This window comes from Schistocerca gregaria, chromosome 2, assembly GCF_023897955.1.
Source record: "Schistocerca gregaria isolate iqSchGreg1 chromosome 2, iqSchGreg1.2, whole genome shotgun sequence".
Taxonomy (NCBI): Eukaryota; Metazoa; Arthropoda; class Insecta; order Orthoptera; family Acrididae; genus Schistocerca; species Schistocerca gregaria.
The window spans coordinates 904474997-904491817 of NC_064921.1; the positions used below are offsets into that span (position 1 = coordinate 904474997).

General features: G+C 42.0%; 1 protein-coding gene across 1 annotated transcript; it reads left to right on the forward strand.

The window, feature by feature from the left end:
• Positions 1–828: 828 nt before the first annotated feature.
• Positions 829–7984, forward strand: LOC126336042 (uncharacterized). Its single transcript, XM_049999521.1, has 3 exons — positions 829–865; positions 3650–4115; positions 7957–7984. Exons 1-3 carry the CDS (start codon positions 829–831, stop codon positions 7982–7984), a joined length of 531 nt encoding a protein of 176 aa, XP_049855478.1.
• The last annotated feature ends 8837 nt before the right edge of the window (positions 7985–16821 follow it).

Genomic DNA, 16821 nt, shown 5'->3' on the forward strand with positions numbered 1-16821 from the left:
AGTTGTTTCCCACCACCCACCCAGAAACTAAAACCTATGACGAAGTGATTGATGCTTTGGACCCACTTCCACGACAGTGTTGATGTGGTATCTGTACGCTATAAATTCTTTCACCTCCGGCGTAGCCCCACTCAGTCCAACAAATCTTGGTTAGTGGACCTTCAGGGACTAACTTCTGATTGTGACTTTAATAGCTCATGTGGACGCTCATATGCAGATATAATGATTAGAGACGCCATTGCGTGGAATGTAGCGGATCACCGTATCCATGAGCAAATCCTCAATTTCAAAAATCCGGCTTTGGAGGAAATAGTGCACTTGCTAGACAGACAAGATACATTTGTCACGGCTACTTCGACGTGACCCCGGGTGTGTGTACTGTTAGCGCCGCACAACACGTGCCCTCCCACCCGGACCCAGCACAGCCAGCCACGCCGCGCCTCTCGTGCACCAGTAAACAAGTTTCAAGCCTGGCCCCCACTAAGAAACTTAAATCTTGTCCAAACAGTTTTCGTGCCCACCCACACGACAGTTGCCGATCCTGCCTGGCACTTTGCTATTTTTGTAATAAGAAAGGAAATGTGCAAGCTTTGTTTCAGTAAGAAAAACTCTAATTCACAACTTGTCTCCAGTTCGGGTGACTCGCATGCGCGTCACCGCAACTGAAATCGCCGTGATCATCATACACATCAGCCTATGGACGTTAATTCCAATTCTTCGAAGCCTTCTGCTTCACGTGCTTCTACAGCTCATCGTGAGAGTCAAGTTTTGCCTGGCACTTCCTCTCACATTCAGCACGACGCGAGGAATCTTTTTGTGACTTTGAACATGTGTGGAAGTTCTGTTCACATGCAGCTGGACACTGGTAAGTCAGTTTCTTTACTGAACAAATCAACGTATGACTTGCTTGGTTCGCCCCCGCTTCGTCGTTCACATTCCACACTGACTGCAATTACTGGGCAGGAAATCTCAGTGCTCGGCGTGTTTGGTTTGCAAGCCACGTATGGTGCAACGACACATACAGTGGCTTTCCATGTGCTCCATTCTAGTGGTGCTACAACCATTTTTGGCATGGACGCATTTGAACTTTTAGTCCTCGCAATTCAGGACAATGTGTTTGGAATCAATGCTAGTGACCATGCAGTGTTGCCGTCCTATGCGGTGATTTTGCTAGACTCTTTTCTGATGGCCTTGGTTGTGCAACATACTTTGCAGCGCATGTTGTAGTTAAAGACAATGCTGTGCCTATTTTCCGGAGCGCATGCCCGGTACCGCATGCACAGCACGATGCCATAGCTGCTGAACTTGCGCATTAGCAAGGCAATGGTGTCATTGAACCTGTTTCTGCTTCGCCATGGGCTTCGCCTCTAGTGTGTGTGAAGAAACCAAACAGTCGACTCGGTATTTGTGCTGACTTTAAATCTACAGTAAATCCCCAGACAGGGGTAGCTACGTTTCCCTTCCTGCGTCCTGCAGACATTTTTGATAAGCTTTGTGTGGGAAAATTCTTTTCCACGATTCTCTTAAGGGACGCATACTTTCAAAGTCCGCTCGAAGAACAGTCACAGCGCTATTTTATGATCAACATCCACCTTGGATTGTTCAAGTTTCGCCGCCTTCCATTCGGTTGTGCTTCGGCTCCTGCTATTTTTCAGTCTTACTTGCAGCAGCAGTTGTGTGCCACTGTCCCTTGTTGTTCCAATTATCTGGACGATATAGGTGTGTCAGGTCGCACCCTTATCGAACAAATACAGAATTTGGGTCCCTTATTTACTGTACTTTTGCAGGCTGCACTCAAGTATAACAGAGACAAGTGCAAATTTTTTCAAACTGAGATTCAGTGTTTAGGGCATACGATTAGCAGAAAAGGTATCCACCCCTCGCCATCACATCTCAGTGCCATTAGAGACGTGACAGCACCCAGGAACGTGAGAGAACTTCAGTCTGTGTTGGACAAAATTACATTTTATATTGGGTTTATACCAAATGCAGCGTAGACTGCAGGACACCTGCATCGCCTTAGGCGTAAGAACATTCCTTTTATTTGGACTTCGGAATGTGACGCTGCATTCCACAAGCTCATATGTGCTTTGTTGAGTGATCGCTGTTTGATTCCTTTTGATCCCACCAAACTAGTTGTTTTGGCTGTCGATGCATCTCCTCACGGCATCGGAGAGATTCTCTCGCACAGCATTAATTCTGTCGATCGCTCAATCGCTTTAGCGTCTAAGTGGCTCAATTCTGCCCAGCAGAACTATTCTCAAATTGAGAAAGAAGTCTTAACTATTGTATATGGAGTGACAAAGTTTCATGATTTTTTTTGCGGTGCAAGTTCTATTTGGTCACTGACCATAAGCCTTTGACGTCGTTGCTCCACCCGTCAAAGCCAGTACCGACCTGTACTGCACAAAAATTGCTACTTGGTCTTTGTTTGTGTCTAACTACTATTACAAAACATTGTTTCGACCTACGGCCCAGCAAGGCAATGTTGATGCTTTGTCTCTTCTACCTATAGGTCCTGACATCGTGTTTGATTCTTCCTACTTGGCATGCATGTTTATTGATTCGCAAGATAAGGAATTAGCTGATGGCTTTGTGGTAGATTTTCGTCGCATTGTTTCGTGACAGCCGCCGATGCTTCTTTGAAGATTCTTTTGCAGTATATTCGTACTCAGTGGGCTCAATCTCCCACCCAGGTTAGTGATCCCCTTGTCCAGAGTTACCCTGCGCAACGTCAAAACTTGTCTGTACACCATGGCGTTATCTTGTTACGAACTGACAATGATCAGTCTCTTGTGGCTGTACCTCATTTGTCGCAGTCGGAAATCCTCCGTTTGTTACACGCTGGTCATTGGGGTATTGTGCGGTCGAAGCAATTAGCGCGTCGTCACTGCACTTGGGTCGTCACTGATAAAGACATTGAGAATTTGCTTGCTAATTGTCGCCTTTGTGCGGAGCATCAATCTGCTCCCCGCCAGTGCTTCTTTGCGTGGCCGACTCTTACTGGGTCTTGGCAGCGCGTTCATATCGATTTTGCGGGTCCGTTCTGGGACACCTACTGGTTGATAGTGATTGATGCGTACAGCAACTTTCCTTTTGATCAACCTATGTCTTTTACTACATCTGCCAGTACTATTCGGGCATTGACGTCTGTTTTTCATTGAGGGCCTTCCTGGAGTTATTGTCTCAGACAATTTGTGTCATCAGAGTTTGAAACGTTCTGTGCTTCTAACGGCTTTCGCCATCTGACCTCAGCCCCATTACACTCCCAGTCGAACGGCCAGGCTGAACACATTGTGCGTACGTTTCAGTCACAGATGTGCAATTTGCACGTCACGCACTCTTGGGAGCGCGCGCTCTGGACTTTCCTTGCTTCCTATCGCTCTCAGCCCCGTGGCACCCGTTCCCCAGCGGAATTGCTACAGAGCCGCAGCTATTGCACCCACCGCCGAACGCCCCCGCTGCTTTGCCTCATTCTGGTTGGGTGCCGCAAAATTTGGTGTTCCATCGTGTTTTCTCTGCCAGGCAGCTCTGGGGGCAGCGGCGGGTTCTTCGCCAGCTTGGGCACCCTCCGGCAATGTCGAGCGACACTGGAAACAAATCCATCTGTGCCGTCCTCAGTTTTCTGACGCTGGTTGTTTTCCGGCAGAACTGGAGGCTTCGCGGCTTCCGCCGCCTCAGCCCACTACTCCACTGATGGCGCCTCTGCCGATCACGCCTCCACCGCGGGCGCTGCTGCCGTCGCAGCCGCTACCGGCCGATCCGGTCCAGTCACCTGCACTGGACAGACGCCTCTCATTGCCGCCACGGCCCTACCTCCAGCCGTCGCCACCACCGCCGTGTTCCTCCACGTTGCCGGAACCAATGGACGGTGAGGCTGTCATCACGGCGCCGCCGTCGTCTCCCATGGAAGTCATTGCTCCGCCTCCTCATCCGAGCTTACCCAGTGACGGTGACGGGCTGGGCAGGTTTTCCAAGGGGTGGTTACCTCGACCCCTCACGAGCAATGTGGGGACGTGGGTGGACAGCGCACCCCGGCAGTTCCGCTGTCCGTCCCATCAGTTGCGCCGTCGCTGGGTCTCTCCACCCGCCGCCAGAACCCCTACTCAACGACGGTACGTCGTTTCAGGGCTATCGATAGCTACGATGCCAATACGTGAGTGCGCTCTGCTAGGTTGGCACCACGACACTGACACCGACAACAGCGCCCTCTAGCCAGCGCTGTGCAGCTCTACGAGCACTGCTCCGGATTCAACCCATTTGACTCCGAGTAGACGATCAAGTAACATTGCTTCTGGCATGAAATTTTCACTCTACAGCGGAGTGTGCGCTGATATGAAACTTCCTTGCAGATTAAAACTATGTGCCCGACCGAGACTCGAACTCGGGACCTTTGCCTTTCGCGGGCAAGTGCTCTACCAACTGAGCTACCCAAGCACGACTCACTCCCCGTCCTCACAGCTTTACTTCTGCCAGTACCTCGTCTCCTACCTTCCAACTTTACAGAAGCTCTCCTGCGAACCTTGGAGAACTAGCACTCCTGAAAGAAAGGATATTGCGGAGACATGGCTTAGCCACAGCCTGTGTAACTTTTGTTAGCATTGATACCTGTACGGCTTCGCACCTATGTGGTCATCTCAGCCAAAGTTACGTAAGTCTTATGTAATCATAATTCTCCATATAGTAGAGGTGATACACAGTTAAACGCACTGCCAAAGCATTTCACCCATTCCTACCCCAACTCACTTCCTACATTCAGCCTACCCTTCAGTTTACAGGAGCAGACCCATGCGCCCCTTCCGGCGGGATACAAAATTTTGCAACCACGCCTTATAAAACAAATAGTTTGATCATCTTCACACATACTTTCACATCTGTCAGTTGTAAGTAGGCTGTTTAGGTTTTTATGTTGGTAACTTCACCTAGCGCCCTGTATGAAAATGACTGGCTGTGCTATGTGCAGTCTGTGGGTGGTGGGCATTGCTGAAATAGTCGCTATTGTAGTGTTGGGCTGTTGGCTGTTACCAGCGCGTAGCGTTGCGCAGTTGGAGGTGAGCCGCCTTCAGTGGTGGATGTGGGGAGAGAGATGGAGTTTTCAGAGCAAATGATCTGGATGTCATGAACTATCATATATATATTATGACTATTAAGATAAATACATTGTTTGTTCTATATTAAAATCTTTCATTTGCTAACTATGCCTATCAGTAGTTAGTACCTTCAGTAGTTTGAATCTTTTATTTAGCTGGCAGTATTGGAACTCGCTGTATTGCAGTAGTTCGAGTAATAAAGATTTTTGTGAGTTAAGTGATTCAGGAAAGGTATAGGTTATTGTTAGTCAGGGCCATTCTTTTGTAGGTATTATTAAGTCAGATTTGCGTTGCGCTAATAATATTCTGTGTCAGTTTAGTGATGATCAAAATAAGTAAAGAGAGAAACGTTTGAGTACGTTCAGTTTTGCTCAGCAGTTTGAAAGTCAAATAACATAAGGGATTTACCAGCACAATAATTTCACAGTAACTGTTTTCCTTGGAACTGGAATTACTAAATTCTTCTTTAAGCTGAGGGTACTTCACCTGTCTCATACATCTTGCACACAAGATGGAAAAGTTTTCTCATGACAGGCTCTCCCAAAGCTATCGGTAGTCCTGACAGAACATCGTCTACCACCGAGGCCGTATTTCGACTTACATCTTTCAGAGCTAAGTCAAATTATTCTCACAGTATCATATCTCCCATCTCATCTCCATCTACGTCCACTTCTCTTTCTATATTAATGCCTTTAAGTTTCCACCTTTCAGCCTTACCTTTATTGGTTTTCCATCTGAGCTCTTTATATTCACACAGCAGATTCTTTTCCCCAAATGTCTCTTTATATTCCTGTAGACGGTATCTGTCTTTCCTCTAGTAAAATATGCTTCTAAATCTTTACATTTGTCCCGCTTAGCCAGCCTGCACTTGCTGTCAATCGCTGTTGTTAAACGTTTGTAAGCCCTTTCAAGTGCAGTATCTCTGCACATGGGAGGATTTCTACTAAATGTTGTCTTCTTACCTATTTGATCCTCTGCTGCCTTCACTATTTCATCGATTAAAGTTACCCATTGGTCTTCCATTGTATTCCTTGCCCCCTTTCTAGCCAACTGTTGCATAACGTTCATCTGGAACTCTCAACAACCTCTAGTTCTTTCAACTTATCCAGGTATTTTCTACGTTATTTTTTGCCAGTTTCCCATTTCTTCTGTTTTGATCTTCAGTTCATGGCGATTAAATTGTGGTCATAGTCCACATCCGCCCAAGGAAATGTCTTACAATTTGAAATTTGATTACTGAATCTCTAACCATTACATAATCAAACTGAACCTTCCGGCGTCTCCAGGACTCTACCATGTACACAGCCTTCTTTTATGATTCTTAAGCCAAGTGTTTACAGAAGAATGCTGAAGATTACATGGATATATCACATAACTAATGAGAAGGTATTGAATAGAATTGGGGAGAAGAGGAGTTTGTGGCACAACTTGACGAGAAGAAGGGACCAGTTGGTAGGACATGTTCTGAGGCATCAAGGGATCACAAATGTAGCATTGGAGGGTGGCGTGAAGGGGAAAAGTCGTAGAGGGGGACCAAGAGATGAATACACTAAGCAGATTCAGAAGGATGTAGGTTGCAGTAGGTATTGGGAGATGAAGAAACTCGCACAGGATAGGGTAGCATGTAGAACCGCATCAAACCAGTCTCAGGACTGAAGACAACAACAACAACAACAACAACAACACCAACAAGCCAAGTGTTAGCGATGATTAAATTATGCTCTGTGCAAAATTATACCAGATGGTTTCCTGTTTCATTCCTTCCCCGTCAAATCCATTGAAACTTCCCCTTAGAAAAATTATACAAGACTGTGCCTAAACTGACACACAATATGTTTAGTGCAACGCAATGTGACTTTCAAAAATCCCTACAAAAGAATGACCCTGACTAACTTTAACCTATACGTTTCACAAATCACTTACCTCACAAAATTCTTGGTTACTCGAACTACTGCAGTACAGCGAGCACCACTACTGCCAGCTAAATAAGATTCAAACTATGGAAGGCACTAACTACTGATAGGCACAGTTAGCATATGAAAGATTTTAATAGAGAACAAACAATGTATTTACGTTAATAGTGTTCAAAAGTGATAATATGTACAGTAGTTCATGACATCCATTCTTGCAAATTTCAAAACTCCGCCATCTCTCTCCCCACATCAACCACTGCTGTCGGCTCACCTCCAACTGCGCAACGCTACGCGCTGTTAACATCCAGCCGCCCAACACTACAATGGCGAGTATTACAACAATGCCAACCAGCCACTGACTGCACAGCCAGTGATTTTTCATACAGAGCGCTATGTGGCGTTACCAATAAAAAAATCTAAACAGCCTACTTACACCATATTCAGCTTTTCCACTTATATTTTTCCATCGCTTCCTTTTCCTACTAATGAATACAATTAAATTTTCCTTCAAAATGGTTCAAATGGCTTTGAGAACTATGGGACTTAACATCTGAGGTCATCAGTCCCCTAGAATTTAGAACTACGTAAACCTTATTAACCTAATGACATCACACACATCCATGCCCGAGGCAGGATTCGGACTTGTGACAGTGGCGGTCGAGCGTAAATTTCAGTCTCCCTTAACTACATGTATAAATTATGTTACGCATCATACATTTTCTTCAGTCTCTTCATTATATGCAGAGCTAGTTGTCACATAACCTTGCACTGCTGTGGTAGGCATGGGCTTCGTGTCTGTCTTGGCCACGAAATGCGTCCGCTATGCTGTTCATAGTAGCTTACCCCTTACATGCATTTCTATTTTCTTAATCATTATTAAACCTACTCGTGCAGTAGGTCTACTCAACTAATCCCTCGAAGTGCCCTATGATATTTAAATCGGGGGCTTGCAGGTGCTGGATGAGATCTAAGTCGGGGTGATGGGGCTGGCACAATCCGTGTGCATTTTAAAGGAAGTAAGTAAGCAAGGAAGATAGTGTTTAATGTCCCGTCAACATCGAGATCATTTGAGACGGAGCACAACTGCAGATTATGTCAGGGATAGGCAAGGAAATTGGCAGTGCCCCTTCAAAGAAACTATCCCAGCATTTGCTAGGAGCGATTTAGGAAAATCAAGGAAAACCAAAATGTGGATGGCAGGACACAGATCTGAACCGTCGTCCTCCCGAATGCGAGTCCAGTGTGCTAAACACTACGCCACCTCGCTCGGTGCTTGCATTTTTTTAAAAAACCGCTCATCATCTTCTTGACAATCGTCCGATTTTACAAAGTTCTTTATTTTACAAACCTGTGCATCCAAATTCACAATTGTGTTTAGGAGCGATGTTCCAATTTACTGTTCACAAGTATTTGACGGACTCTTCACTGGACGCACAACGAACATCCAGAGGAAAACCAAACCAGTCGCTTGCTTTAGCGAGCGTGTCTGGAGTTAACTACAAACACTGCTGTTGCTATGCGGCGTCGTAACTGACTCAAAGTCGTTGTAACGAGATGGACAAAGGCGTAGAGTTTCAGAAGCTCCAACAAAAATGTCATAACATGAGATGAGACGACGCCGAAGGCCAATCGTTTAATGCGAGCTACGTAAGCCTCTGACCGCAGATGCATGGTTAAGCTAGCTAATCTTTGTAACATGAGGGCTATTTAGAAAGTAGGGAACGTTTTGGTATTAAAAAAAAGACTAACTACATGAAATACGTTTTATTATATACATTTCAAAGAGCGACTGACATACTGCTTTTCCACATAGTAACCAAACACTTTGAGGCACTTATCATAGCGGTGGACAAGCTTTAAAAGACTTTCGTCATAAAATTCTGCCGCCAGAGACTTCAGTCAGTGAGTCACACGCGCATGGAGTTCCACGTCGTCATCGAATCACTGCATTGCAAGCCAGTTATTCATCTTGGGAAACAAGTGAAAGTCGTTTAGTGCAAGATCGGGGCTATAGGGCGGATGAAGGAAAATTTCCCATTCGAATGAATTAAGGAGTTCCTTAGTGCGGTTTGCCGTGTGTAGTTGGGCATGGTCGTGAAAACTTTGGACGTCAGCTTTCCTCGGTGTTTGTTTTGAACTGCTCTTCTAATACTATGCAAAGTTTGAAAATACCGGGCAAAATTTATGGTTGCTCCACGTTCGAGAAAAGCACGCCTTACCTGTCGTAAAATACTGTCGCCGTCAACTTCCTTGCTGACAAGGTTTGCAAACATTTTCTTGATTTTTGGGGAGACCTTGTGTACCCCCACTCCACTTGAAACGTCCCCTTAGAACAATTATACACGACTGGTCTATGTGAAACGTCCTCTTTGAACAATTATACACGAATGTGCTTAAACTGACACACAATATCTTTAGCGCAACGCTATCTGACTTCCAAAAATCCCTACGAAAGAGTGGCCCTGACTAACATTAATCTATATGTTTCACAAATCACTTACCTCACAAAAATCTTCGTTACTCGAACTACTGCAATACAGCGAGCGCCACTACTGCCAGCTAACTAAAAGATTCAAACTACGGAAGTCACTAACTACTGATAGGCACAGTTAGCAAATGAAAGATTTTAATAGAGAACAAACAATGTATTTAGCTCACTAGTCATAATATATATAGCAGTTCATGACACCAATTCTTACAAATTTCAAAACTCCTCCATCTCTCTCCCCACGTCCACCACTGCTGGCGGCTCACCTCCAACTGCCCAACGCTACGCGCTATTAGCATCCAGCTGCCGCTGCCCAACACTACAATGGCAGACAACAATGCCAACTAAACACAGACTGCACACAGCACAGCCATTGATTTTTCATACCGAGCGCTAAGCGGCGTTACCAATAAGAGAACCTAAACAGCCTACTTACATAGCCCCCATGCTCCCCACAAAAAATTTTTACAAATTTTTTGAGCAGTGGCCAATAATGATTTGACAAAATTTTTCATAATTACAATAACAAAGAAATGAAATGCACACACTTATCGATACAATGTTGGTCAAAAGCTAAAATTTTCTCACAGTCCATAAAGACAGTCCTGATCATTCATCAAAGTAAAATTGCAGTGTTTTTCTCAAAGTCTGAGCAGTAAAAGAAAATGCACACGGAAGTAATGGATTTCCATGCAGTCTTGAGGAAGTGTTGTCCTTCCAACAGAAAGGCAGTGCTGACTCATGAAATGCAGACAGGTAATGGGCCACAGCAGAGTCAGTCGACGTTGAAGACTATCGGTAGGTAGGTCATCACAGAGCAGACCCACTGTAGTCCTGGTAGAGATTACGGTATTGGTGGGCCACCAGAGGTGCAGACCCATTGCAGTCCTTGTAGAAATAATGGTATCGGTGGGTCGTCAAAGGTGTAGACCCACTGTAGTCCTTGTAGAGATGGCCAGTAGCCATCTGTTTGCCTGTGCAGGTGCACAATCACCATTGAAGAGTCTTGCAGATAATATAGCAAGACCATAACCACCACTTGTGCACTCACAAAAATTGTTTTTGAAACGTTCTTACAATCAGCAATGCTGTTATCCAGTCCCTTACTGAATTATTAACACAGATGCAAACACTATCAGTCCCTACTTCTCACATATTGTCCATATACTATGACCAACAGAAACGTGTGCAGTGAAATGTAATTTACAAGTTACTTAATTTGATGAACTGGTGTCAATTACAATTTTATAACATAAGAATGCAATAACAAAGGTACAAAATACATCTTTAAAGAACATAACAATACAGATAGGCTTTACAAAAGAATCGAAATAGCAAATACATCAGTGTTACAAAAATTACGACATAAGTACATACATAAAAGATCAGAATAAGTTTTGAAACATCAACTTCACACATGAGCATTAAAACAGAACAGAATAAATAATTTCTAAACATATTTACAAAGAAAACGACATATTATTAATGCAAATTATATTTGAGGATAACACTATTCCTCATCATAGTGAATGTAGCTGAATATTAGAAAATTCTACAACATAAGTCTTATCAGATGAACATATAAAGACAGGAAGAACATAAATACACAAGGGTACACAAACACATAGTGGGATAACACAAAAGGAAAGGACAGGGTTTGTTTTCAGTGTAACATTTGGGACTGCAGTGTAACCCAAAACTTCATTCTGTAGATCTTTCGTCATATCGCAACATTTGTTTCCACCAAAAATATCCTATCCAAGCATGCTTTCTGTATTTTGCTCACATCCTCTTTCAAAAATAGTTTTTCTCCACTGTACACTACTTTTTTGGCCAGACCATTTCTTATAGCCAAACCATTTTCTTATAGCTTCTCAATGCATTTCTTCCAAATCATCATAGTTAGTTTCTTATATAGTCTAGCCCCTCTTAAGCTAACCTAAATCTACTGAGCTCATATGCTAAACTAAAGGACGAGGCAATGCAGCAGCACAAAACAATTAATACAAACAGCAATGTTTAAAAAAATGCAAGTAAGCATAGCGAGCACCAATAAATGTAATAATTTATATCTAAACATGACAAAGCTGAAACAGAAAAAATATTACAGTAAAAATGTGTAATACCTATGTCACATCTTAACACTAGAGTGTTGCATCACTAGAACATACGCTAGAAGATAAGTTACCAAATCATTAAAAAAATTATTTTTGTAAGTCCTGTGAAGGGAAATGTCTATTTGTGCTCTCTTTTCTAAGGAAGTACATCATAAAATGATTCTTTACTGGGTCTGTAGACAGAAAGTAGTTATATTAGTACATGTATTACATTTTAATTTAAACAATGCTGCGTTGCAACAAGAAACTAGATATTAAACAAAATGAGTAAATAAATATTTAAAGCAATCCATATGGCATTTCTCTCAACTAGCAAGACAATAGCCGTGTAATATTTCTCATCGTTTCATTAGGGATTTTAGTAAATATCATAAATTAAGAGCTCCATAGTATAATCATATGTTTACAAGTTTGAGCGTGTCGTATTTGCGACGCTTTCTACAAAGAAATGTCAATAGCGAGGATAATGAGACCCTTTTTTACCTGTGCCTCTGAAAGGCACACACTAATGGCTTGTTTCCAGGTGGCTGTTACCCAGCTGGGTGCCCACGACGCATTACGTGCAGGTGGGCACTTAACTTTCTTACCGAAATATTTACGACACCAGTTTCCGCTACAGTGACAGTCACATATAAAAATATTTTCACAGGTTGAGAATTTGCGTTACAAAACTGTAGAAACAAAATCCTTTAAATATAATAGTGTCCAAAAAATTTTCATCGGCATTGTAATACATTCACACAATTACATACATTTCATAACTCTTAAAGTACGATTCTTGGTTTCCAACAACCTTTTGCACAAATCAGAGTCCCTAACCACTACTCATTATTCCTTACCTTATTGCACATATACATATTCGTCGACACTTTTTCAATATTTCATCGTAACAGGTATGTAGCATAACCAAGTAACTCACATAGCATCAGCTTAAACATACCTCAGCAGCATAATTCACATCGTCATCGTAATAATATCATAACACCTCAGTCAAATTCTCAAAATCTCTGTAGCTTCCTCCAATAATTTCAAAACCTAAAATAAAATTCTCTGCTCATGTCAAAAGTGTCATCTGCCTCAAACGTACTTTAAAAATCGTGATCCCATACCAAATATATCATTCATAGCTCTCCTAGTATCACAATGGTTCTGAAAAAATATGAACAGTTCACAAAGTACAGACAAAATACAATTTCGTAAGTGTGAAGTTATCCAACTGTGTAATTACGTAAACATCTGTCACTGATGTAGTATAATAAATGTTTGTTTCTCTCAGTTAAATGATCAGATAGCTGTGTAATTTATGTGTTAGAGAAATATGGTACCGATGTGTAAAGAGTATAAGCAAATACCATATTAGCTATGGCTCCTTGTGCTTGCCAAACACATGGTACACAAAGTAGGCGTGTACCCCCCTGAGGATTAATGTAATTATATCCTCAGGTGTTACAGATTACAGCAATGGAATGAAATGTATCACAGAAAACTTTCTTTGTAATTCAAATATGTTGAAAAATAAATAGTTTAATGCGTGTCCTGTAGCGATAAATGTGCGTCTTGCTGTAAGACACTCTCTGTGGAAGTGTCGTAGTTATTGTCCTCCGAAAGCTAAGTTCTGCAGAAGTCAATGTACTTACCTCATGATAAACGAAATTGAAATGCTTTGCGTATAGATATCTTAGTTATTACTCTTATTGCCGTGATGAAGTAAGTACTGTACTGTACGTATTGTTGTGCTACAGAAAAGGCTGTCTCATTGTAGCTATACCACAAAAGTTACTACTAAAACATGTTTTACTTTCCAGAAACATTCAGAAAAACTGTGCAGATATAAAACAGATAAACTGCAAAAGCAACATTGTAAATTGTCACTCATTAGTAGCGTCGCGATAAAATCGTGTAGCTGTCACATAAACTAACCACTGAGTCATCTGGTATCTCACAGAAAGTACTTTAAATCCAGAATTTATTTTCAAGTAAACCAAAATGTTGCATTAAAATCTCATTAGCAATACTGGTAAATGTTCTAAGTATGTGAGCCTTATAATCGTTACGTAATCGTGCAGCTAACAAGCAAGAATGTACACACGAAATAACACAGTGATGTCTGTTCACTATAACAATGCACTCGTAAATACTGTCAAAATATGTTCCGTAGGTTCTAGACTGGATAGTGAACTTCAAAACATTGTTGCATGTTAACAGTTTCTAAGTGTGACAAAGCATACTAGAAATGTGAAGTGAAATGTTTTATGGCAAAGACAAACTTAAAAAGCAGATTATCTCTTAATAAACGGTTTTACATGTAAAATGTGGTGTAAACCTTTACTCTTCCTACTACGCAGACTGTCAACTGAAAAGCAATTATCATGTGGTTACGTCGGTAAGGAACACTGGAATTTTGCTCAAGGTTAGCTTATGTTATTTTTCTCTGAGCCCGCCGGCGCACGCGGCTGCCTGCGGTGGGAGTCATTGTCTGTTACTTTGTTGGCGCGCGTCGTTAATGGGATTTGGAGACCTAACTTCTACAAATTCACCTTCCCGAGAGGGCCCTGCTCTGTTTGAATCCAGCCAGTTCTGATGCAATTCAGGTCTGTCGTTACGATCATATCGTCTGTCGTCATGTCGGTAGTTCCTGTAGTTTCTTTCTTGTCGGTTAAGTGGTGGAGAATTTCTCCCTGAATCGTAACTGCGCGCTGGACCGTTGCGTCTGAAGTTATTCCGTCTCCCTTGATAATAATTATTTTGGTTCCCGTATTGTCTGTTTCTCTGATTGTGTCTGTGATATTCATTACTACGGAAATGCGATCTCTCTCTGTAACTATTACTCTGCCAGTGGTTGTCATATGGGTGGTGTCTGTTTTGGTCACGATTTGCGTTGTAAGAATAGACTTGTCGTGTCCAGTTATTGTTTCTGTCGTCACGGAATTGTGACGGATGTGAACTGTAGTGATTGTTTTCCTGTTTTCGCATCCCGCGACTGTGTGTGTCAATTTCTAATTCTTGTAAGAGTCCCAGAAAAGCTTCAATGTCGTCTTTGCATCGTCCTGGTAAAATAATCTGTCGTAAATGTTCAGGTAATTTGATTAAGCAAAAGCGGATGAGTTCTGAGGGGCTGTATGGGTTTCAAAGATACTGATTCTTATGTAACATGTCTTCAAAATATTTGACAAGACCGGAAAATTCAGATTGTTCGAAATGTTTCATCATTATGATGCTATGTTTTACTCGGTCTTGTGTAGCTTGAGACCAATATGCTGAGAGGAAGGCATGATAAAATTCTCCTTCACTATGACAATCGTGAATGACCGATCGCATTCTTGCATCTGGTTCACTCTCCAAGTAGCCACACATAAATTCTAATCTGTACTCTAATGACCACTTGGGGGGAAAACAATGAGAGAATTGATGGAGCCACGCTTGTGGATGAATGTCGTTGCCAGAATTCTTAAATGTTTTGAATTTACGTGTAGTAATGAAAAGCTTATAGTCAAAATCATCGTGTCGGGGGTAGCATATCGTTCATTGTTACGTCGTGTCGGTAGTTCCATCTCAAAACTCGGTGCACCTAGCCAATTTCTTTCACAATTTCCGAAATGCCCTGTGTTATTATTTTGTGGCTTTTCCGTATTTCTAAGTCCCTCTTCCCGTGTTGGAGCGCGACTGTCCTCTGAAATACGTAATTCTTGTATTACCTGTGTCAGCTGATCTAGCACTTCCCGGATTTCTCTTTGGTGTTGTGTATTAATTTGATTCTGATTTTGTTTGAGTTTCCTAATTTGTTCGCACTCTTCTGTATCATTCAGATCATCATCTACCGTTGTAGATAAGTTAGTGAACTAATCTGAAAGTTCGGCTACTTTCTCCGGTAGTGAACACATTTCCTCAGTGTGTTTTTCTGAACCAAGTTTCAGAGTGTCCATTTGTGTTGAAATCGAATCTACTGTGTCCTTTAAGTTTTCCTGAGTTCTTGCAAGTTGCGTAACCGAATCGGTGGATGCAACTGAGTCCATTTTAGCTTGCAAGGTGTCGTGATTTTCACGAACAACAGTTTGCAATTCTTTTATGGCTACTTCGTGATTCTGTAATGCGTTTTCATGCCGCGAAAAAATAGGTTGGAAATGCTCAACATTACAGACTTTTTGACATTTCGATTCTATTTTATGTAATTCAGTAGTTAAATCTTCACGTGTTTGTTCAAGCGTATGTTCCACTGAGTCTAACTTTTGAAGCTTTTGCTCCATTGCGTCTAACTTTTGCTTCGTTTGTCTCTGATTTTGTTCCATTGTGTCTAACTTTTGCTGTGTTTGTCTCTGATTTTGTTCCATTGTGTCTAACTTTTGAAGATTTTGTTCCATTGCGTCTAACTTTTGCTCTGTTTGTCTCTGATTTTGTTCAAGCGTTGTGTCTAACTTTTGTAGCCTTTGTCCCATTTGTTGCATTAACTGTAATAACAGTGCACTGGTGTCTGAAACATGTTCCTCAGTGCTTTTCGGCAGTGCATTTGAACCGATAATATTCACATTTTGAAAAGCAGAAAATGTGTCTTGATTTATTTGAGAAAACGGTGAGGACGCAAAATCTGAATCTACAGTATTTGCAAGATTGTGTCCTGTCATTTCGGAATCCTGAGCCGAGCTGTTGCCGACCGATCGATCGATAATGCTTCCCTGTTCACTAATTGTTTCACTGCCTACACCAATATTTGCAGCCCGCTCCATTTCCCTATGCGCTATTACCAAATTACTACTTTGAACCTTAGTGAATTCATTATATGTTGACGCTAACACACTGCTTTCGTCTTCACTGTCATTTCTCAGTTTACTTTGGAGCCTAGAGTTACATTATTCACACGCCATTATTGTCACAATTTTTCACACGACAACACACAAAAACACAATTTGAAGAACAAAAATAAGAGAACACATTAACATAGCACTGAAAATAATATCTAGTTAATTGCAAGCGAAGCTGCGAAATACTTGGTGCAAATCTACATACATGCCACAACTGTTTTACTGTACAACAATAAAAGACTGCAACTACAAAGGAAATTCTCTCTATGATTATGCACTAGCAATAAACAAAAGCTACACTAATTACACAAACTACAAAGAAAAAATCAGAAGATTCCAGTGAGGTATCCTCGGCTAAGGGTCGACATATGAAACGTCCCCTTAGAACAATTATACACGACTGGTCTATGTGAAACG

Coding starts and splice junctions, on each gene's coding strand:
- LOC126336042 (XM_049999521.1), top strand. CDS start 829: ATGTGTGGAAGTTCTGTTCACATGCAGCTGGACACTG. Junction 866..3,649: donor TCACATGCAGCTGGACACTG/GTAAGTCAGTTT, acceptor GTTTTCCGGCAG/AACTGGAGGCTTCGCGGCTT. Junction 4,116..7,956: donor AGAACCCCTACTCAACGACG/GTACGTCGTTTC, acceptor GGGGGCTTGCAG/GTGCTGGATGAGATCTAAGT.